Raw genomic sequence first — 23869 nt, 5'->3', positions numbered from 1 at the left:
TGATGTATGTGTGTGTGAGCGTGTGGGTGTGAGTGTGTATGTGTGCATATCTGTGAGTGTGCATGTGAGTGTGTATATATGATGTATGTGTGTGTACCTGTATGTGGGTGTGAGTGTGTGGGTGTGAGTGTGTATGTGTGTATATGTGTAAGCATGTGGGTAAATGTGTATATGAGTGTGTATACCTGCATGTGTGTGTGTGAGCGTGTGGGTGTGAGTGTGTATGTGTAAGTATGTGGGTAAATGTGTATATGAGTGTGTATACCTGCATGTGTGTGTGTGTGAGTTTGTGGGTGTGTATGTGTGTATACATGTATGTGTGTGTACCTGCATATGTGTGTGTGTGTGTGTGTGTACCTGCCTGTGTGTGTGTGAGGGTGTGAGTCTGTATGTGAGTGTACGTGTGAGTGTATGTGTATATATGTATGTGTGTGGGTGTGAGTGTGTATGTGTGTATATATTGAGCGTGCGTGTGAGTGTGTATATGAGTGTGTGTACCTGTATGTGTGTGTATCTGTGTGTGTGTGTACCTGTATGTGTGTGTGTGTGAGGGTGTGAGTCTGTATGTGAGTGTACATGTGAGTATGTGTATATATGTATGTGTGTGTGTACCTGTATGTGTGTGTGTGAGTGTGTATCTGTGTATATAGGTGTGTGTGTATGTGTGTATATGTGTGAGCGTGTGTGTGAGTGTGTATAGGTGTGTATGAGGGTATGTGTGTGTGTATGTATAGGTGTGTGTGTATGTGTAGGTGTGTGTATGAGTGTGTAGGGGTAGAGTGATGACAAATGAGGAACAGGGCTTTCCTTTGAAGACAGGAATATCTGATTTTTCAGATTCATTGGCATCTTGATTCATCTGCTTTCGTACAGACTTACAGGCAGGTTTTCATTCTCCAATTCTGTTCCTTAGTTGTTGGTGTTGCCAAGTCAGTTTGGACTCACAGCGACCCTGTAGGACACAGTAGAACTGCTCCATACGGTTTCCTAGGCTGCCACATCTTTCTCCTGCAGAACTCCAGGGTGGGCTTACAGGGCCGCCCTTAAGCTGAGTGCTTACCTGCAAGGTCACTGGGGCTCCTTAACTAAACAAAAACTACTCACAGCCATCGAGTTGTTTCCAACTCATTGCAACTTTTATAGGGTGTCTGGGACTGTAAATCTTTACAGGAGCAGACAGCCTCATCTTTCTCAAGCAGAGCAGCTGGTGGTCTTGAACCACCAACCTTGCGGTCAGCACCACAATGTTTAACCCACGGCCACATCAGGGCTCCTTGAACCACCCCAAGGCCTCTATTGAAATTCCTAAAATTTGTTTCCATTCCTAAGCGGTGGATTTCTCCTGTCTCTCATTTGTGTCCAATCAAGAATTGAACGCAGCGCTAGGACGATGCAGGTGGGGACCAACACCCCACAGAACCCACGGGGCAGAAGTGAGCATGGATCCAACAGGTAGGGCGGGACCGCGCACCGCTCTTTAAAATGTACCTCTCGATTTTCTCTTTGTTTTATAACAACTCCATCTTGTCACTCTAATTTTAGTGCCAATGTTTTTGTTCCAATCAGCGATCACTTTGGAGAAGTAGGCTGCTGGAAGAGTCCTTGGCATGCAAAATGACAAGCAATTTTTACAACGGCAAAAGACTGATGGTTTCTAACCACACTGAATTCTAAATCTGTCTCCGGCGGGTTAACGCTCCTTAGAAAATAACTAGTTGTCTCTAAGACACGAGATCCATTCTGCAAGCACCTACTGAGTGCCAGGCTGGCTGCGGGTTTGCTGGGCAGGGCCCCTGGCCCTGGGGAGCACATGGTTCATTGGAGAGACAGACGGAGGGATGTGCTGGGGGTAAAAATCTACACCGTGGAGCTGGGCTTGTGAACAGAACGTGGCTACAGAGAAGAGGACCAGGTGGGAGGTGGAGTTCATGACTGTCCACCTTGCTGTCCACCTCTGGACCCAGTCCTGGGACACCTGCCACACACTGAGCTCACTCTGCCTGGCCAAGATTCTACAGTGGTCTGCCTGGGACTTGGGGTGCCCCTGCTATCCCCCCTCTGTCCCTCAAGATTCCACAGTGGTCTGCCTGGGGCTTGATGCACCCTTGCGGTCTCCTTCCTGTCCCTCTACTTCTCTGGGTCTCTCGTGCTCAGCTGCGTGGGAACCTGCACTGAGAAGCAGTGGGGACAAGTGTCGTCATGAGGGGACTGTGTCTCCCCTAAAGATGTGCTGGAAGTGCTGAACCCCCTGCATCATGCATCCCCTTTCTCTGTTGTAGGAATGAGGCCATGCAGGCCTCACCACCAAGAACAGAACTGAGGAAAACAGACAACGACGCCATCTGAAGACAGCTGCTTCTCCCAGCCCAGGAACGAAAAGGGATGCGTTATGCACACAAGGAGGGGGTTCGAACCCATGGGACACGGATAAGGCAGTCTGTTCCTGTAAATACTGACAGTCTTAGAGACTCTATGGGGGTGATCTACTCTGTCTTATGGGGTCACTATGAGTCACACTGGGCTCAACAGTTGTGAACCCAAGAAGCTGACAGAGCCCCGGAAAGACCTTCCCTAGAATCACCTCTGAATTCAGATCTCCACCCCCTAAACTTGGAGACAATACATGTTTGTTCTTAAAAGCCACCCAACTGTGGGGGGTGTATTTCGGTAGCTCCAGGGAACACAGTCCTTGTTCAGACCTGGGGGGGGGCATCTTTTCCAGCTGGGGGGCCCTGAGGAAGCCCTTCACCCCTCAGCATCTTGGAGCCATGATTATTGAATTGTGTCCCCCAGAAGTGTGTTGAAGAGGGAGAGGGGCTGTGTGCTGACGACCGGGGGTCAGGCTTGTAGTGTGTACCCTTTGGTTGGGTGATGATGATGCATGGAGGGGACTGTAACCATGGCAATGAAACGATATACGATAGGGTGAATGTAAAACTAATGTTCTTCCATGTAAACTATCACATAATTCACAATACAACATTAAAAAAAGGAGTGTGTTGGAATCCTCTCTCCCTCCCTTTGGGAATTGGGTTCTGTTCTGTTCATGGTCAATGATCAACGCAGGTGCATCTGGAACCAGCCACTTCTGAGAGATAGAAAGAACAGATTGGGCACAGAAGCCAGAAGCAGATGGGAAGGCTGGAGGCCGCATGCAGGTCCCCAGGGAACATGGAAAAGCAGGCTAGAACCTTCCCCAGAGCAGACTGCGAGAGCATCCCCCGAACGTGGGCCTCTAACGTCCGAACTGTGAGAAAATTCACCTGTTAGTGTTGCCCACGTGTGGTGCTTCCACGAGAGCCGTGCTGGGAGATGAGCAAAATGGAGATCACAAGACGTCCCAGAGCCAGTGGGGCTGGAGCAAGGGGGTGGAGGGAAATGTCTGGGGTGAGTGGAGGCTTCCTTTTCTCCCTTGCCCTGCCTGTAAGGCAAGGGCCTGGCTGACTGATAGACTAACTGAGTTAACTGCTTTGACGGAGCTCAGCTCTGCCCAGGGACCCACTGAGATTACACAAGTTGGATCAGGTCATCACGGTCACATGGGAGCTGGACAAGGAGCTGCTGTCCAGCCAATTCCCACTCACAGCGACCCCGTGTGACAACACAGGATGGGCCCCTGGCATTTCCTTGGCTGTCATCAGTGCAGAAACTAATTGCCAGGTCTGGCTTCAGCAGTTCTGCTGAGTGGGTTCACATGGCCAACCTCTCAGTGCTCAGCTGAGCACTTAACTGCTGTACCACCAGGAGAAGAGGCACCCAAACAAGTCTCACAGTGACGGCCATGTGCAAAGACAGCGCCCTGGGGTGCCATCTGCAAAGACAGTGCCCTGGGTTTAGGGGCTTGTGTCTTCACTCAGGACAGACCTTGATGAGTGGAACAGAACTGCAGTGGGGGGAACAGCATATGTGAGGGCATGTGGAAGGGTGTGGAGCGGTGGGGCCTGGCGACGGAGCCCCGGCAGCCCCGCTCTGACTGAGGGTCCTGTGGAAGGTTGGGGTGCAGACGCCACACCCTCCGTCCATGGGACTAGAGATTAGAAGTCTTCTCTTGCCAGACCCAGGCTTCGTCTGACCTGAAAAGGAGTTCATCTCCCCCGATGCCCCTCCTGCACATGGATGTGGGGAGGGGGAGGCATACCCAGAAGGGTTCTGATGGTGGACAGGAGGGTGGACAGCCCCACGCTCTTGCACATCAGCCTGATGTGACTGTAGGGTTACATGGACACACACGCATGCAGACACATGCACACATCCACATGTAGAAATACACACAAAAGAAACACATGAAGCCATGCAACAGTCACATGCATGCACATATCAGTGTGTACACGCACCCATGTGCACCCATGCATGTACACACAGGATTGCATCCAACCTCTCCACACATACTCATGTAGAACAGTGCAAACATACAAACATGCGCACACATGTCCCTATACACATGTCATTGTTGTTGTTAAGTGCTGTTACGTCAGTCAGTTCTGACTTGCAGCAAGCCTGTATAGGGTTCCGAGGAGCAGCTAGTGAGTTTGAACCACTGACTGACCTTGTGGTTAGCAGTCCAGCGCTTATCCACACCAGGACTCCTGTACACACGTACCCATGCAGAAAGCTACATACAAACATGCACATGCATGCATCCCAAGCGTGTCCAAGCACACACCTTCACACGCTGCCCAGACAGCAGTTCTGGATTTGAACACATCGTGCCCTTGGAGCCCTGTGTGCTCTGAGGCCTCAGTGACAACCTGACCTAGTTTCGTTGCTGAAGTGCCTGCTCCTCTTGGCACCGCGTCCTTGGAGAAGGCTTACCAGAGTGACTGGGTCATTTGTCACTGGAAAGCAAAGGAGGGCAGCTGTCCTCCTTCCAGGACCATCGCCCTGGGATCTGTGTCCTACTTCCCGCCAGGAAAGAGGCCACCACACCCGATACCGCTGAACGTACTGGAAGATGCAGGGACCCAGTGCAGGGACATCGCCTCTCTCTCCTCCTCCCCTCCTCACCACCTTTTACTGGTCACAGCTGGGGACCCTGCCTTGGTATCAGAGGACAGAAAGTCCCCAAAATGCAGGTGGGGAAAGAGGAAGGGCCCAGTTCAGCACGAACAGTCCAAAGAACCCGAACCACAGACACTGGTGGCTGTGTGTGCGTGCCTGTGTGTGTGCACTTCTACACGTGTGTGCCTGTGTGTGCACCACACATGTGCACGCCTGCGTGTGCATGTCTACATGTGCATGGGTGTCTATTTCTGTGTGCACACCTATATATTTCTACACATGTGTGGGCAACTATGTGCGTGCATGTATACATGTGCATGCAGGCGTGCACTTGTACACATGCATGCATGCCTATTTGTGCATGCACTTTGACATGTGTGTTCCTGTGTGTGTACTTCTACATGTGTGCTTCTGTGTGTAGTTTCATATGTGTGTGTTCTGTCTATAGGCTCCTGTATTCCCGTGTGTACTTCTACAGATTCTGGTGTGTACTTTTACAGGTGTATGTTCCTGCATGTGTACTTCTACAGGTTCCAGTGTGTGTACTTCTACATGTGTCTATATTCCGGTGTGTGCCTCTACATGTGTGTGTTCCTTGTGTGTACTTTTACATGTGTGCATTCCCGTGTGTGTACATCCACTTTCATGGGTTCCTGTGTGTGTACTTCTACAGGTTCATGTGTGTCTATGTGGCTTTCATTTGGCCATCAGTGAGGTCTGTGATCCCCCCAAATCCCAACCAAGGCACCAGCAGAGCTGGGTCCCACCAACACATCAGATGGATGTGCGAAAGTGAGTGGACATCCCCCCTCCCTCAGACCCCATTCTGGGCCTGAACACACACATACGTGACATTTGCTGGAGTGGCGTGTGTGGGATGAACCCCACTAGACAGAAGGCATGGAGCCAGCATCTCTCCTCTTGGCCTCAGGGTCCCTCGCGGATGGCACCCCCAGGCCAGACTTGATTTGAGGGCAACCATGCGCGCACACACACAGTGCTGGCTCAGGTGGGGTTCTGCTGCCTTCAACGCTGCTCCAATCTGCTTGTGCGGGGACTTTGTGAGCCCACTGAGGTCAGTGCAGGAGAGATGACCACCAAGGACCCTGCTGTAGAGACCAGGGTCCCAGCATGCCCACCACTAGGTCACCCGCCTCTGGAGACTGGCTCTACTTGTTCATGGCTTGAGAGGTGACCACCGTTTGCAAATGAAAAGCCCAGATTGAAAAGGGAGGAACCTCAGGTTCCTTAGAGTCAGCCAGAAAGGTGGTCTCCTGTCCTTTCTGTAAGAATCCTGCACGCTCTCTCCACTCTGAATTCAATCCCAGCCACACCACGCTCCAAGAGTTAACAAGGCGTGGTTTTATTTTGTTTTGGGTTCAGAGTAAAACGACTGAGTTGTATTCTGGATACAGCCATGAAGTCAATAACCAATGACCACTCCTCTCCCTACCATCTGCGATGTGACGGAGCCTCTATAACCCTAGAGGTTTCTGTGATGTTCTGCCTTGTCATTGTCAAGTGCTGTTCAGTCATAGCGACTCTGGAGAGGGTTTCTGAGAGTGGCTAGCGGATTTGAATTGCTGGCCCTGTGGTTAGCAGTTCAGTGCGTTTGCCACGGCATTCTACACCGGTAGCACAGGTGGCTATTGGATGCCAGCGAGTTAGTAGCCTGCCGTCTGACCTGCTGGTCTTGGTTATCAGCCCCTGCAGCCCGACTCCCGACCCACACACTTGGAACTTGCAGTCTCTCCAACAGTGTAAGTCAGTTCTTTGAGATGAACCTCTTTCTACATATACATAAGGACTTCTGGTGTGGCTCTACAGGATACGCACTAGACTGTGAACCACAAGGTTGGCGGTTCAAACCCACCAGCTACTCCTCAGAAACACCATACCGGGCTGCTATGAGTCAGAACCTACTCAACAACACGCATATGGAATCCTGGTGTCGCACTGTAGGATCAGTCCTGGATCAAGGTTGGTTGGGGCCATAAAGTCGGTGGTTCACATCCACCAGCAGCTCCTGGGAAACCCTATGCAGGGTCACTATGTGTCAGAACCGACTTGACAGCACTTCACAACGACAACAGGTGTATGTATAAGCTCCACTTGCACGATGCTGCTCTAGAGAAGCCAGCTTAAGATAGCGCCATTTAAAGATGGGAAAACGCTAAGGCTGAAAAGGCCATGCATGGTGCCAGGGGCCTCGGGTGTGGATGGCTGACCTCTTCTAACTCTGCAGGGGCCCCGGGTGTGGATGGCTGACCTCTTCTAACTCTGCAGGGGCCCCGGGTGTGGATGGCTGACCTCTTCTAACTCTGCAGGGGCCCCGGGTGTGGATGGCTGACCTCTTCTAACTCAGCAGGGCCCACCATGTAATGTCCAGGGCTGGTGTAAATGAAAGGTAGAGCACATGTTCACACTTCTTTCAGAAGTTCCAAAATGGGTGGAGAGCTTGAAGAGATGTTTCTCCACAGACAGACAAATGGCCAATAAACACAGGAAAAGACACTCAATGTCATTAGCCATGACCAAGAACCACTGCCCTTGAGTCGAGCCTCACTCGTAGCAAACTCTACAGAACAGAGTAGAACTTCCGGATAGTGGCTGAGAACCTGAACCATTGCCCCCAGGCCTCCCTCTCATTAGCTGCTTCTGCTGTCACTGCTGTTAAGAGCTGTTGAGTTGGTTCCGGCTCATAGTCACCCTGGGTTTATGCTACAGCGCCACACCAGGACTCCATCGGCTGTTGCTGATTTTAAGCGTTGTCGAGTCGGTTTTGACTTAGAGTGACCTTTATGAGGTTCCTGAGGAGCGTCTGGTGGGTTTGAACCACCAACCTGGCAGTGCAACAGTCCAGTGCTTGTCCTACAGTACCACACCCGGGCTCCAACAGCCGTTGTTGTTGCTGTGAGGTGTGGCCAAGGCAGTTCCGACTCGTAGTGACCTTACACATAGCAGAACAGAACACCGCCCAGTCCTGAGCCAGCCTCACAATCATTGCTCACATTTGAGCCCACTATTGTTGCCACTGTACCAACCCATCTCATTGGGGGGGTCTTCCTCTTTTCTGCTGACCCTGCACTTTACCGAGCATGATGTCCTTCTCCAGGGCACTGGTCCCTCCTGATAACACTTCCAATGTATGAGACACAAAGTTTCCGCATCCTGGCTTCTAAGGAGCACTCTGGCTGTACTTCTGTCTACACAGATTGGTTTGTTCTTCTGGCAGTCCATGGGACTGTTAATATTCTTCAACACCACAATTCAAATGCATCCATTCTTCTACAGTCTTCCGTAGTCACTGTCCAACTTTCACGTGCAGATGTTGTTATTGTTAAGTGTTGTCAAGTTGGTTGTAACTCATGACAACCCTGTATAAGGCTTCCCAGGAGTGGCGGGTGGGTTTGAACCATCGACCTAGCAGTTTAAACTGAACTTGCAGTGAATTATCCTGAAAATTCCATTAGCCATTGTGGTTGTTGTTAAGTGCCATCGAGTCAGTGCTGGCTCACGGTGACCCTGTATAGGGTTTCTGAGGAGCCGCTGGTGAGTCTGAAGCCCCGACCTTGTGGTTCAAACCAACTTGCGGTTCAGTGTTTATCGTACGGTGCCCCACCAGGGCCCCTCCAGTGAGGAGATGAGCCGTTAGGGAGATACAAATGAAAACTATAATGAGATACCACTTCACGCCACTAGAATGGATATGATCTGAAAAGAAAAAGGGAAATAACAGGTCCGTTGGCAGGGATGTGGAAAAACTGGAGCCTTCAGATGCTGCTGGTGGGAATGTAAAATGGTGTAGCTCTGTAGAAAGTAGTTTTGTACTTCCTCGCAAAGTTAAACATAGAATTCCCATAGGACCAGCAATTACACAGGCCCCAAAGAGTTGGAAGCAGGAATTCAAAACCGAAACTTCTTCACCAATGTTCAAAAGGTAGAAACAACCCAATGGTCCACCCATAGAGGGATGGATGAACACAGTGTGGTCCGTCCGGACAAGAGAATCTTCTCAGCCACAAAGAGAAATGAAGTCTTGATGCTTACCATGGTTTAAGCCATGAACAAGCACTAGACTGTGAACCACATGGTTGGTTAGATAAACCCTGAACACACTGCACAGAGAAGAGGAAACTGGACACAAAAGGACAAGTACTGCCGGACCCAACTTCCCTGCAACACTTAGAAAAGGCAAGTGCGCAGAAACTAACGGCTGTTCCTAGGGGTGGGTGGGGGCAATGAGTGTCAGCCCCACAAGGCAGTGAGGTTTTATCTGGGGATAAAAACTGTTTCCAAGTGGACAGTGTTGATGACTGAGCACCACGTATGTGATCCATGCCGTGGATCGTAAGCTGAGGGATGGCTAGCATGGCAAACATTTTACTGCACTGAAAGAAATGCGAATTTCAAGATAGCAAGCGTGCGGCATTGAGCCAAATGGGGACCTTCTGAGTGTAGACCCCCATGCTGGCAGGCATCACTCACCCATACAACCAGCTGTGCGTCCCAATCCCCGCTGGTCTAAGAAAAAGAATAGTCTACTCCCCGATACCCCCATAATTCCCACTCAGCTCTCACAGTCCCCACCTGACCTCCAGCCCCCTCCAGACTGACCCCTATGCTGACCTCCACACTCCCCAACCTCCAGTCTCCACCTGACATTCTCAGGGCAGTGTGCAGACTCTGTTTTTGGTGAACAACACCCAGAGAGGCACCTTAGAAAGGGGAGCTGCCAGACCCTTGCCCTGGGTGTGTCCCTGCACTTCTTGTGCTGAAAACAGAAATGAGGGGTACCGTGCAGTGTCCCCTGCTGTCTGTCAGTGTCTCGTACTTCCAGCTGTGATTCTGGAAGCTATGCTTCTGGTGTTTCAAGTATCAGCAGAGTCACCTAGTTAGTCTTCCAGACTAAGACCAGGAAGAAAGGCCAGGCAATCCACTTTCAAAATCAAGGCAAAGACAACAGAGTTTTGTCTGGCAGAATGATGGAAGAGGAGTTCCTAAGTTGGCAGGAGCTCAACATACACAGTGGTCCTAACAGGGGACTCAGCTGTACCAACCATCCTGAAGATGCTGCCGGACAGGACACTTCTTGCTATTGTACATTAGGGCACTATGTTGTTGTTGTTAAGTGCTGTTGAGTCAGTTCTGACTCATCGGGACCCTGTATAGAGTTTCCAAGGAGCGGCTGGTGAGTTTGAACCACCGACCTTGTGGCTCAAATTGACCTTGCAGTTCACTGCTTTGTCCCAGTCAGAGCTAATTCCAGGGGTTACATGCTGGGCTGTGAGCCACAAGGTCAGCAGTTTCAAATCCACCAGCTGCTCAGCAGGAGAAAGAGGAGGATTTTTGCTCCTGCAAAGCTTTAGCGCTTCAGAAACCCTGTTCAGGGTGGCTGGGAGTTGGAACCGGCCGGATAATCCCTGCAGCAGCAGCAACACCATGGTGTGGTGTGTGGTCTCTCTTAAGGACAAGCAATCTAAAGTGATCAAATGCTTTTTAGGATAAAACCATTCACCAAAGTGTTATTTACAAAAGCAAGTCCAACCAACATACAAAACCCCCACAATGTCCCAAATATGAAAGACCCACAGGCATCAAGTTGGTTTTACTTCACAGTGATCCTATAGAAGGGTTCCAAGGCTGACCTTTTTTTTTTTTTTTTTTTAACGGGAGAAGAAAGCCTCATCTTTCTCCCAAAGAGACGCTGGTGGGCTTGAACTGTCGACCTTGCAATTGGCAGACCCATGCTTATCCTACAGTACCATCAGGACTCCTTGTCCCAAACAGAGGAGGAGAAAACATAAGTCACCCGACCAGCTGTAGAACCACCTAGCAAATGGTGTTTTGAAGAACATTTTATATTGACAGCATACTGTCCTTGGCCACTTCAGAAAACATAAGATCTCTAATGTCCAGGGTGAGTTCCTTTCAGTGCCATTGAATCGGTTCCTACTCATAGCAACCCTATATAGTTTCCGAGCTGGTGGATTTGAACCACCGACCTTGCAGTTCGAACCGACCTTCAAACAAACCTACAGTGCTATACCAGCTCCATTTGGGTCAGTCTATGTTTATGTCCAAGAAGCCCCGGGTGTGGCACTAAAGGATAAGCCCTGAACTGCAAACCACAAGGACGGTGGTTCAAATCCACCAGCCACTCCTCAGGAACCCTATGCAGAACCGACTCAATGGTTCTAACAACAACAACAACAACAACATATTTATGTTCAAAGAAGGACTCAGATTCTGCAGGAAGGTTATCAAGATGGGGGAGATTTGTCAGCAATTTAAATTCTCTTCTTTCTTCATCTTTCAAATTTGCTCCCCGGATCACATCCACTGCTTTTATAACAAAACATGAATTTAAAATGCAGACACCTTGCCAAGGAAGACATACAAATGGCCAACAAGCACATGAAAAGAAGTTCAGCATCATTAATCATCATGAAATGTACATCAGAACCATGGAGAGAAACCACTTTACTCCCACAAGCTTGGCTACAATAGAACAATGGAAAATGACAAGTGTTGGCAGGGATGTGGACAGATTGGAGCTCTGGACGTTGCTGGTGAGGATGTAACAACAGTGCAGGTACTTTGGGATGTTCCTCCAAAGGTTACCCACAGAGGTTCCATGATGTTAGATGCTGACAGGTTGGCTCCGGCTCAGAGCAACCCTATACACAGCCCTGCCGGTTCCCACACCATCCTCAGAATTGTTCCTGTTGTTAAGTGCCGTCGAGGCAGCTCTGACTCATAGTGAGTCTGTATAGGGTTTCCGAGGAGCAGCTGGTGGGTTTGAACTGCTGATTTGTGGTTCACAGTCTGACAGCACCATACCAGCAAGTCTACTCTTAGGTCCAGACTGAAGAAAATGGACACAATGAAACAGATGTCTACACAATACCTCGTACACCAATGTTCGCAGCAGCATTATTCAGAGCTGCTCAAAAGTGGAAACAAGGCACGAGTCCATCAACAGATAAGTACAAGGTTCTAGCCACACCACAGAATGTTACTTAACCACTGACTAGGATCAGTTCACAAACGGCTGCCACACGGGTGAACTGGGGGTCAGTGGACGATGCCGGACACAAAAGACCACGTAGGAGACGATTCCATGTGTAGGAGGCGAGTCCAGAGAGAAGGAAAGAAGAGAGGCTGCAGGGGCTGGGGGGACGGGGGGAGGAGCGACTGCTAATGAGGGTGTCATTTCTTCTTGATGAGAATGTTCCAGAAGAGTGGTGAGGATGATCACACAACCTTGTGAATGCATGAAAGCAGAACAAAACACACTGTACATGTTTCAAAGGGTAAATTCTAGGGTCTGGGGATTACACGTGTGAGCTACGTCTGATACTCGGCTGATCTTGGAGCACCCGTGAGATTGGGGCGCGGGGGCAGGGGAAGATAGCCTGTGCACAGTGGGTCCTGAGTCAGTCTGTGATGGGAGGGGATCAGACACTGGTGACCCAGAGAGCTTCCAACTTGGCTGACTTTCTGAAGTGGATCTCCAAGGCTTTTTCCCTCGTCCATCTCAGACTGAACAGTGGCTGTGTACAGGCTGGGAATTGAACCAGGGTCTCCGGCATGGAAGGCGAGAATTCTACCACTGAACCATCCCTGCCCACCCAGGAGTAACTGCCAAGAGTCACTTTACAGCCTGCCTAGATGAACACGCTGAAGCTGTAGACATTTGCATTTGCTGAGCCTGGATCTGTGTTCCCACTGTGTCTCCTTGGCTCCGTCATGCCAGGTTGCCCGTGACTCCAGGACTCCTCCCTGGTGGGGGCATGGGTACATGTAGAATGGGGTCCCAAAAGCTGTCTTGGCTGAGGGGCATGTTTGAGCAGGAGTCTGCCCTTTACATATGCAAGCCTTAAATTTAATCTGCAAATGTGGAGATTGCCTTATTACCAGAAGCCAATGTTTATTCATAATCCCCGATCTGTTTCCCATCGTCTATTTCAGAGAAGCCAAAAACAACATCTTAATTCAATAACAGAGCACCATATGACAGTTTGCATTTTCCAAAATGAATCCAAGCTCTGGGTGGGCCTCTGCACTCTTGTCTGTGGTCCAGGTCCTGGCTGACCAGCCTTAAGCCGGGTGGGTGCACAGGCATCAGCCCAGGGACCTCAATAAATTTGCCTATGACAGATGGTGGGTCCACAGTGCCACCTGCCCCCTATCATTGATGGCACTTTTATAGGGCACGGTAGCATCTGCCTTACGGGGCCACGTGAATCCATGCCCTTGTGCCCGAGTCCTAGGGCCCTTCCTCTGGCTCTGCCTGCTGGGTCTGAGGGGTCAGATCTGAGGCTGGATGCTCTGTTTCTCCAGGGTCTTGTGTTTGGATTGGCCAGGCATATAGCTTCATTGTAGATCCGTTCCTTCTCCACGTGTCTCTGGGGTCTGCACGTGTAGTGTGCAGATGTGTGACAAGAACACGTTTAGCTGGGCTCATGAGCCTAGCTGCTCTGAGTGCAAACTATCCTCACCACAACCCTGGGGGGTGGGGGGTGGGGGTGGAGACACATTACTGCATTCTCTCAGATAACGCGCACGCACACACACACACACACAACGCGCACACACGTAACACACGTCTTGTGTGTGTGTAAAAACAAACGTGTGTGTGGAGGACTTTGTGCAGATTATTAAAAGCGTATAGGGTAAAGATAAAGTGTTGCTAGTATCATTTCTCTGAGGAGGAAGTCATGAGACCCAGAGAGGGGAAGTCACTTGTCCAAGGACACAGAGCAAGTAGATGGTGGGGACTCTGGCTGCAGAGCCCATGGCTCCAAGTAGGAAGCTGAGGCTCACCTTGCCTATGGTTATTGAATTAGGGCCACAGGACAAGAGACAGGAATAGTCTTGGGAATGGTTCTAAAGAGCTTCCAAATGCTGGCGGGTCAGCATTTAGCCAGGTCAGGTAACAGGCTCAGGACAGAGGTCAGTTGCTGCCCTCAACTCCCACAACAAAGTGTCCCTGCAGACAGAAGGCCTGACCTGCAGAGGTGTTCCACAGAAATGGACATGTAGTTGGTTTGGAGCAAAACCACGGTACCGCTCTTTCCAGACCGCCCTATGCACGTCCCCGAGTGGCCTTGGGAATGTGCTCTCACACTCCTCATTCAGAAGGTCATAGGCAGAGGAGAGGATGAGCTGAGTTGGTACCCAGCATCCCCAGGTTGCCTTGGTAACCCTGGGCCGGCACTGCAACTGCTGGGAGGGATGGGGGAGCCGAGCCTCACCAAAGGGGAACCCAAAACAACAGACAGAGCCGGCAGAACTTGTATTTCAGGGATGAGCCGGAGCGTGGCTGCCGGTACTGAAAGCATGAAACAGCTGCTTCGAAACAATGGCACACACATACCAGTGAAGCAATGTTCCGGGTGTATTTTAATAAAATGGCGCAAAAGAAAGAAGAGACGGGGGCGGGGCGGGGCGGGGCGGGGTGGCTGTATGATGCTGCCACACTTGTTTAACAAAAACATAATCATTACCAGCCGGGACAATGAGTCCTCACATATATTCTATGCTCTGCAAAGGAACATGTAGTAACTCCTGTGGAAGCTGCTGATTTGAATGCTGATTAATATTTTACATTACAATTGTGCTAACACTGGCATCTGTGTGTATTTTTAAACACACTAAAGACACCATACACACTATTTTAGAGGACACAGCCATGGCCTTTGTGACGTTTGATGGAGGTTGAGTCTGCACTGTATTGAGAGGGATGTCTAGTGGACAGTGGGAGCCAATAGTCCCTGCCCAGAGCTGAGGGTGACAGCTCCCAGCCCACATTTTGTCTCCTGATTGGGTGGAAAAGCAGTTCACAGTAATGACCTCCTCATGCCTTCTCTGATGAGGGGCTTTGTGCATCAGTCTCTCTCCTCTGCTGTCCACAGTGACCAGCTCTCCTTGATTTATCTATCCCTGACCGGGGCTGTCACACTTCCAAACCTCACCCACCCTCCAGCTCCCAGGTGAGCACATACATGATTCCCATCAGTGCATCCAGATGCATCCGGACACTTTCTTTAAGCAGCCAGGAAAGAGCTGGTCTCTTTTTCTGCTGGACTTGGTCTGGGGCTGCCAGGGCCCACTGTAAGAATCAGAGAAGACGACTGCCCCAGAAGACTCAGGGCTAGACGGGGAGAAAGGGCTCCTTGGAGACAGGGTTTGAGCACCTGGATCCAGCTATGCCTGAAGCCAGAAATTCTGGACCTTTAAAAGTATGCAAGTTATGGCACTGTAGGATAAGACCTCGATTGCAAGGTCAGTTTAAACCGCAAGGTTGGCGGCTCAAACTCACCAGCCACTCCTTGGAAACCCTATACAGGGTTGCTATGAGTTAGAACCGACTCAAAGGCACTTGACAACAATTATATAATAGGCAGGGAGTTGCAGTGAGTAATGGATGGGTTTTGTCATTTCCAATGGTAAGAAGAGCTCTCGGAATTGGGACAGGGACAGGAAGATAGAAGATCGGGTTCACCCAGGTCCTACCACTGACCAGTTAGTTGGTTAATTTGGAGCAACCAAGAGCTCAGGTTTGTTCTCTGAAAATGCTGATACCTGAATCCTAAACCAGTTTCCTCAAATCTGGGTCATGAAACCGCAGAGAGTCTCAGGGGACTCTGAGTTTTGCAGGAATTCCTGTCTCTGCATTTCCATTGAAACACTGACCTAAATCCATTCCACTCGACTCATTTTCAAAGACAAAAATCTTTTGTCCATAGAACTCTCATGTTCACAGAGAGAAGCTGAGTTTTTACATTAGGGTTCCTCAGCAGGGGCGGGTTACCTGGGGCCCACCTGAACAATTTCCCTTTTATGAGCGGTCCCCAGGTGAAGGAGGAGGGAGATGCTGTAACTATTGCTGCTGTGGTTCCCCCTCTTCTCAGGATGCTCTGATGAGCTGGTCCCCCATTTGTGGGCTTAAAAGCCAGGGCTCCCTTCACTGGGACAATCCAAGTTCAAATTCAGAGCCTGCAGCCTTGAGACCTTTGGACAAGTCGCTGAACGTCACTGAGTGCTGGTTTCAGTTTTTTATTGTTGTTGTAACAGGAGTCCTGGTGTAGCACTGTAGGATCAGCACTGCATTACTAATCACAAGGTCAGCAGTTCAAAGCCACCAGGTGCTTCTCAGGAATCCTATACAGCATCATTAAGAGTTGGAACCCACTCTTAACACTTTTAACAATAGTGATAATACCACACGTGGGTGGCTTGAATGGACTGAAATTTCGTCTCTCACTATTTGTTGTTGTTGTTGTTGTTAGGTGCCGTCAAGGCGGTTCCAACCCATAGCGGTCCTATGCACAACAGAACGACACCACCTGGTGTGGTACCACCCTCACAATTGCCATGCTTGCGCCCATTGCATCTGCCACTGTACCTATATAGTTCTCACAGTTTGCTGTTCAGATCAATAGCGACCCTGTATAGGGTTTCTGAGGAGCGGCTGGTGAGTTTGAACCACCAACCTTGTGATCCAGTGCTTATCCCACAGCGCCACACCAGGACTCTGCATTTAGGAGGCTACAAGTCCAAGTTCAGAGCGCTGGCTCTGAGGAAGGCTCCTTTCTCTCGGCTCTGGAGGACAGTTCTTGCTTCCTTTAGACATTTGTGGTCCCGGAGTTCTTGGAAGATCTCCCCATGGTCATTCTCTCTTCTGCCCTCTGTGCCTAATCTCTGTTCACAGCTCAAAAGCAAGTAGATTTAAGACACACTCCACACTGACCTGGTCTCATTGACCTTACAAAGAAAAGCTCAGTCCCAAGTGGGATGGCATCCACAGGTTTGTCGCTGTTCTGACTCACAGCCATGGTAGCACTGTAGGATCAACATTGGACTGCTAACCACAAGGTCGCCAGTTCAAACCCACCAGTTGCTCTGTGGGAGAAAGGTGAGACTTTCTGCTTCCATCAAGATTTGCAGTCATGGTAACCCAATACAGCAGTGGTGTGGAATATTTATAACATCGTTCACAGGCCATATTAAAAGTTAGCGTGCTATATTTGGTCAAAGATTTAATGAAGTCACCAGCAGCATCTCGGAAGCCCTATGCAGGGTTGCTATGGGTCGGAACCGACCCGACGGCACTTCACAACAACAACGTGATGGCGTGGCACTGTGGGTTAATGCACTGGACTGCAAGGTCAGTTCGAATTTCAAGTGGTTCAAACTCACCAGCTGCTTCTCGGAAGCCCTAACGGGGTCGCTATGAGTCGGAACTGACTGAAGGGCACTTAACAACATGGCTGGAAATGCGGTTGCCTTGGCAGGACCAGACCAGATGATTTCAGGGGCCTTACACGGCCGGATCCGGGCGTGTCCCACCCTTTCTGAGCAGGGTTGCTATGAATCAGCATTGACTTTCTGGCTGTAGGGAATGTTGATGAAACAAGCTCACCACGTCTTTTCTCTCTTAGACCCACTGAAGGGTTTGAACCAGCAATCCTCCAGTTAGGAGCCAAGCGCTTGTCCATTGTAACACCAGGGGGGGCCTTGCCACATGAAAACCACATACATGGAGGCTACGATTCCCACATCTGGGGCCCCGATTCATTTCATCTCAGTATCTGCGTCTTTATTTGCAAAATATGAGTGATGATGCTTAGTTTGCAAGACTGTTTTGGGGATTGCAAGAAAAGTATGTGGAATGCCTGGTACAGGCCTTGCTGGGTCAGGTGACTGGGCTTCTTATCGGCCTTAGGACCGGGGTCATGATTTCCAAGACTGGCTTCATGTGTGATCAGAGCCAACAATCTGGATGGAGACCCCCACGTGTCTGAAGCTCCCAGACACTGTGCAAATTGAACATTTGCAAACACATCCCACTGACAACCAGTAAGGTTCACCAGGGAAAGACAGACAACCACTCAATAAAAGGAGCTCTGGTAGCGTAGTGTTTACGAATCGGGCTGCGAACTTCAAGGTCAGCAGTTCAAAACTACCAGCTGTTTGGTGGAAGAAAGATGAGGCTTTCTGCTCCCGTACAGATTTACAGCCTCGGAAACCCTATGCAGGGTTGCTATCAGTCAGAAGCGACTCCACGGCACATCACCATCACCACCACCACCACCACCATCACCACCGCCACCACTCAATAAGAAACAAGCAAGCCTGTTAGAAAAAAAAAGACCTGAATTATCTAAGAAATATTACAGCTAAGCAATTTACAACTGGATATATCACAAAAAATCCTCAAACTGGACCAATAAACAACATCATGATCAATGGAGAAGTGATTGATGTCAAAGACTTCCTTTTGCTTGGATCGTCTATCAACACTCATGGAAGCAGGAGTCAAGAACTCAAGCGACATATTGCATTAGGCAAATCTGCTGCACAAGACCTTTTCTCTTTCAAGAGTTTAAGCACAAAGGTGTCGGTTTGAGGACTAAGTTGTGCCTGGTGAAAGCCATAGTATTTTTAATCACTTCATATGCACATGAAGGTTGGATAGTGAATAAGGAAGACTAAAGACATGATGCATTTGAGTTACGGTGTTGGGAAAGAATACTGAAGGTATCATGTACGGTCAGAACAAACCAATCCGTGCTGGAAGATGTACAGCCAGAATGCTCCTTAGAAGCCAGGATGGCAAGACTTTGTCTCTCAAACTTCGGTTATATTGTCAGGATGAACCAGTCTTTGGAGAAGGACATCATGCATGCTTGATAAAGTGGAGGGTCAGCGAAAAAGAGGAAGCCCGTCAAGGAGATGGACTTACACAGTGATTGTACCAATGGACTCAAATGTAACAACTGTGAGGATTAGGCAGGACCGGGCAGTGTCTTGTTCTGTTGTATATTGGGGTTGCTTAGAATCAGTTCGATGGCACCTAACAATAACAGCAATATCACATATTACCTACCCTATGATTAAAATAGATATTACACGTTTTTTTAAGGACCTGAACAGGCTCTTGCTCAAAAAAGAAATCTAAACAAATAGCCAATAAAGTGTTACACCAGGTGTCCAAACTCAGAAGTAATAAACCAATCCCACACCAGTTGTTGCTGAGGTGACCCCGACTCACAGCCACCCCCTGTTCCCGTGTATTAGAGAGGAGAACTTTGTCCTGTGCATTTTCAGTGCTGGGACCTTTTAGAAGCAGATTGCCAGGTTTTTCCTCTGAGTCACCTCTGGGTGGGTTGAAACCATCAACCCTTCGGTGAACAGCCTGGTGCATCACTTTGGTACGGCCCAGGGCACAAGGGAAACAGCTTGAAATCCTAACAGTCTTTGCACGCTCACTGGACTGGAAGAAACTGTCAGGAACAAGTGGCCGACCCAGCAGCCACAGCGAGCAATTCTCGTGAGTCTTAATTTCCTGGAAGAACAGCCACACAAAGCCTGGCTCATTGTGACCCTCACTCAGATTCCTGCTCCAGGGATAGTTAGCAACCAGATTCTGGAAGCCCATTCCCGCAGGAGACCCCTAAAGTCACTGTCCTGAGAATCCTAACCCCGACAGGGCTCTGTCAGCACACGTACCTCAAGCTCATCGGCTGTGGTACGCCCCTGAACACACAGCACAGCTCATCCACAAACACTGCTGAGAACGAAGCCCCGAAACACCGAATCCACCGCCCTCAAGGCAATTCCAATCATATAGCAACCCTACCAGACAGAGCAGAATTACCCCCACAGACTTTCCGTCTTTCTGGAAGCTGACTGCCACATCTTTCTTCCTCGGAATGACTGGTGGGTTAGTCACCTTTTGGTTAGCAGTGATAAACCACCTCCTGAACCTCTCCTGGACCAGAGTCTCCCGGTCTTTGGTGCAAAGGGCGAGGCGCCCTCCTGCTGAGACAGGCTTAGGGCCCAAGGTCACCCAGAGGTACCTCAGAGGAAAGCCCCAGTGATCTACATCTTAAAAATCAGCCAGGAAGACCCAATGGAGTACAGGTCTACTCTGACACATGCGGTCGCCGTTCAAGGCTGAGTCTGGGGTATTTCTGACCCGACATTCCTCATCGTGGCAAACTGGATGTGTTCTCCCTACTGACACAGCTCAGCCCTGACTGTCCCCACTTGGATGTCACGCTGGGCTGCCCTGAGAGAGCAGGTATGAGGGGGACCCAGTGGACAGGGAGCTACCACCGCACTTCTAGTGCCCCCAGTCAGGTAGACGTCACTGGACAGGAAACCACTGTTGGAAGGATGGTCACATCCGAGCAGAGTTCAGCAAATCCACCACTGACCATTCAGCAACATGTGTGCTGCTCAAAGCTGCGACCCCGCCTTGTGTCTGAACCAACTTCTTCTAGTATTTCCCAACACTCACACACTATTTCCTCAAGACAATCTTATGTAAGTGGCTTCGTCTGAACACTTAATCTGTCCAATCAGCTATCACATGATTTAAAACCATTTGCTACAGCTGGACATACTGCAAAATCCTGCAATGATTTGCTGTCATTACCGCCGGATCCTTGAGGGTAGAGTTCAGGAGGCCCTCAAATAATACACACAGCAGACACTTGGCATCGGTATACGAGATTGAAAAAAAAAGGCATTTAGTCAATCCCCCAAAGCCTTTTCTTCTCGGATTGCTAAAACAGAAGGTCTGAGTTTTCCGGCGAGTGCATTAAGCAGACGTTTGATGAAGAGCCACTGCCTCACTTGGTGGTGGATTTCTGGTTTGGACAAAGTCCAGGGAAATGTAATCCATCAACAAGTCTTCACTGACCCAGAGAAACCTAGGTTTCGACTCTGCGGCTTGCCAGATGCAATTCCTGCTGTACATTCTATATCAACACACTGCAGGTAGGAAGGTAATGACACCAAAGAGGGCTCACAGGTGCCCGTCTTACCTGCCTGGCTGTCGCTGGGCTTGCACTGCACTTCCTCAACACAGTCGGCCGGAAACCACCCGATGTGGCCGCGGACACTGCCTTCCCAGAATCCCCCTTCGCCGATGCTCAGCACTACAACAGCAGAAGGGGAAACGCGTTAGGGGACAGGAACACATGTGAGCAGAGGTGCTCCCCCAAACTAGGCTGAAGGGTACCCTCCCTGGAAATCAGAACTTAGCAGCGGTTCTCAGTTCACAGTGTGCCCCAGTCCAATCCGACTGGTGCCCTTTTAAAAGAAGAGACTTGCGGCAGGTTGGAATGATGTGGTCACAAGCCAAGGAGTGCTGGAGCTACCTGAGCCAGAGGAGTCACAGAAGTATCCTTCCCAGCATCCTTCCTTTGCAGGTCAGCAGACACCCTGCACTGAACCATCAGACCACCAGACCAGTGAAAGAATCAATGTCTATTGATTAAACACCCGCCCCCAATTCGCAGTACTTTGTTACGGCACAAAGGAAGAAAGTCAGGCAGGAGAGCCGGCATCAGGCTCCGCCAGTCAAGCCTGCAAAGCAAGAAATACTTGTCCATTTGTTTTCTGATAGCGCCGCAGGCTAAGCGCTGGATTGTAAGGTCGGTGGTTCAAACTCACCAGCCACTCTTCAGGAACCCTGTATAGGGTTGCTATGAGTGAGCTGCACTTAATAACAACAAAAGTGCTCCCTGTGGACTCCTGGTGTGGTGCTGTGTGATCAGCACTGGTCTGCGGTTCAAACCCACCAGCTGCTCCTGGAAACCCTCTACAGGGTTGGTAAGAGTTGGAATGGACTCGACGGCACTGATCAACAACAACAACAACAACAGTGCATCCTGTGTCCCTGGGAGACTGGCCAACTGTCCCTCAGAGACAACAGTGGAGAGGGATGCAGTCACCGTTGTTCGCAGATCACCTATTGGTCAGGGAGGTCAAGGGGACAGACAGCAGGTATGAGACATTCTTCCATCTTCATACCTTTCCCTATATGTCCTAAGAATGCTGTACATGGTTTGCTTGGTCCATTGTTCAGTCACCATGACCTTTGGCTGCACATCAGAAATCCCCTTTGAGAGGGACCTTGTGACCAAACACAGTGACCGTGTCCTACTGGAGAACCACTCTACACACACATCACATAGAGAAGACTGGAATCCGGGGGTCCCATCCACTCGGCACCATACTGGCCTGCCACATGGTAAGCACTCATGAGAAGGCAGGACACAAAGGGTCACCACCTCCCTCAGCATCATTCAGCATGACGCCAACTCTTGGGCCCTGATTTTGACAGGAAATAACCCACCTGACACATTTCCCACCCAACTCCCACTGGGGACATCAAGGGTGAGCTCAGTCGAAACTAGCAATGAGCACAGTTGGCCCCACCCAGCGGGGTGGGAAGGCTGGAGAGTCCACACTCTCTGGATGCTCAGCCAAGAAGACACGCAGCCAGTGACCACTGAGTCCAGTTTGACACATGGCCTGCCCACTGTCGTGCGACCGATGTGCATTTTGAGTCCCTTCTAAAATACAGTTAAGTCCTGGTGGTGGAGTGGCTTATGTGTTCGGCTGCTAACAGCAAGGTCAGCAGTTCGAATCCACCAGCGGTTTGATGGGAGAAAGATGAGACTTTCTGCTCCCATAAAAATGTGGAGCCAGGGAAACTTTATATGGTGGCTGTGTTTCACCACCAAGAACCCATAGCGCTGGTTCATCTTCCAGCACTCTATCAGACAGAATTCTGTTGTGATCCATGGGACTGTCATTGACTGGTTTTGGGAAGTAGATCCCCAAGTCTTTCTTCCTAGTCTGTCTTTGTTTGGAAGTGCCAGTGGTGACCTGCTGGTGTCTGAAATACTAGTGGTGGCAGAACTTCCAGGATCACACTTAAGTCAGTGTTGTACAACCAACAGACAGGCACGGGAGCACACAGTAAGTCTTGATAAACATGACAGATAGACAGAAAAGACACTGGTTTGCTCAGTGTCTGTCTCCTGGGCCCAGGCCCCATGCGTGGGCTCCTTCCTCGCCGGTCATAGGTGTCTTTGCTTTTAGACCTGATTGGTGTGAGCCATGAGGCTCCAAGTGCACAAATGTTTGGAGCCGAGGGCAAAGCAACTGAAGGAAGGATATTTTACTCCTTAGGCCTTTGTGGGAGGCTGGGGGTTCCCCACCAATTGGCTGAGCACCAGAGAAATCAATACTGTCTCTAAACATCTTAATTTCCTTTGAAATGACTCAGGATCTAAAAGGCACCAGAATTCCTGAAAAGCCCAATGACAGCAACATCAGGAAGGCCTGCGCTCCTTGGAAAACGCGTCATGTGAGATCCAAGGAGCAGGTCTGACCCAGCGAGAAAACTCGGAAGGCAGGAAGCGGGAGGAAGAAGGGAGGACAAAGACAAATGGGACATTCAGGGTAGAATGGGAAGAGAGCTGCTGGAATTACAATCAATGCCATGAAACAAAATGTGCAGGAATCCTTGGATGGAAAACCAATGAGCTCTGTAAACCCCCACTCCAAACACAAAATGGTTTTTCTTTGATTTCTCATTTTCATCTCAAAGGCTAGACTCAAAAACAGTGATGAGAAAACACTGGTTTTATAAATTTTTGCTACAGAATTTGAAGAAATGGCTCTAATTGAGAAAGCAGGCCCCATCCCAGTCAAGCAGCACAAATCAATGTCGGAACCTTAAATCAGGATGTTGAGTACAAGTCCTGATTCACAGCTGTGCCTGGACCCGTCCATGCCTTCCCAGCAAAACCCCAAGAACAGACATGCTTTCCTTTCCTCATGGTACCCCGCTTGCTATAAAAGTGCCAGGGATGAAGAGAATTGTCAGGGAAGAACTTGGCATCTTCTTACTTGAGCATCCTTCATGCAACACCAGGGGTAAGCTACCGGATCTCTCTGTGCCTCAGTTTCTTCACTGGCCAGCATGGAGTAATACTTGCTGTGTGTAAAACAGTTACATCAGCTTAGGATCCAATGAGAACGCCATCGCAGCTTGCTG

At 49.8% G+C, this 23869-nt stretch overlaps 1 protein-coding gene across 1 annotated transcript in view; it reads right to left on the bottom strand.

Moving 5' to 3' along the window:
- SHANK2 (SH3 and multiple ankyrin repeat domains 2) overlaps positions 1-23869 on the bottom strand; it is a 604092-nt gene that overhangs the window by 331291 nt on the left and 248932 nt on the right. Inside the window, exon 12 of the mRNA XM_006860817.1 lies at positions 20841-20954. Within this exon, the coding sequence (XP_006860879.1) occupies positions 20841-20954 (114 nt within the window). The remainder of the gene's footprint in view (positions 1-20840; positions 20955-23869) is intronic.

This window comes from Chrysochloris asiatica, unplaced genomic scaffold, assembly GCF_000296735.1.
Source record: "Chrysochloris asiatica unplaced genomic scaffold, ChrAsi1.0 scaffold00040, whole genome shotgun sequence".
NCBI lineage: Eukaryota > Metazoa > Chordata > Mammalia > Afrosoricida > Chrysochloridae > Chrysochloris > Chrysochloris asiatica.
This window is presented reverse-complemented; position numbering and strand designations above follow the sequence as displayed.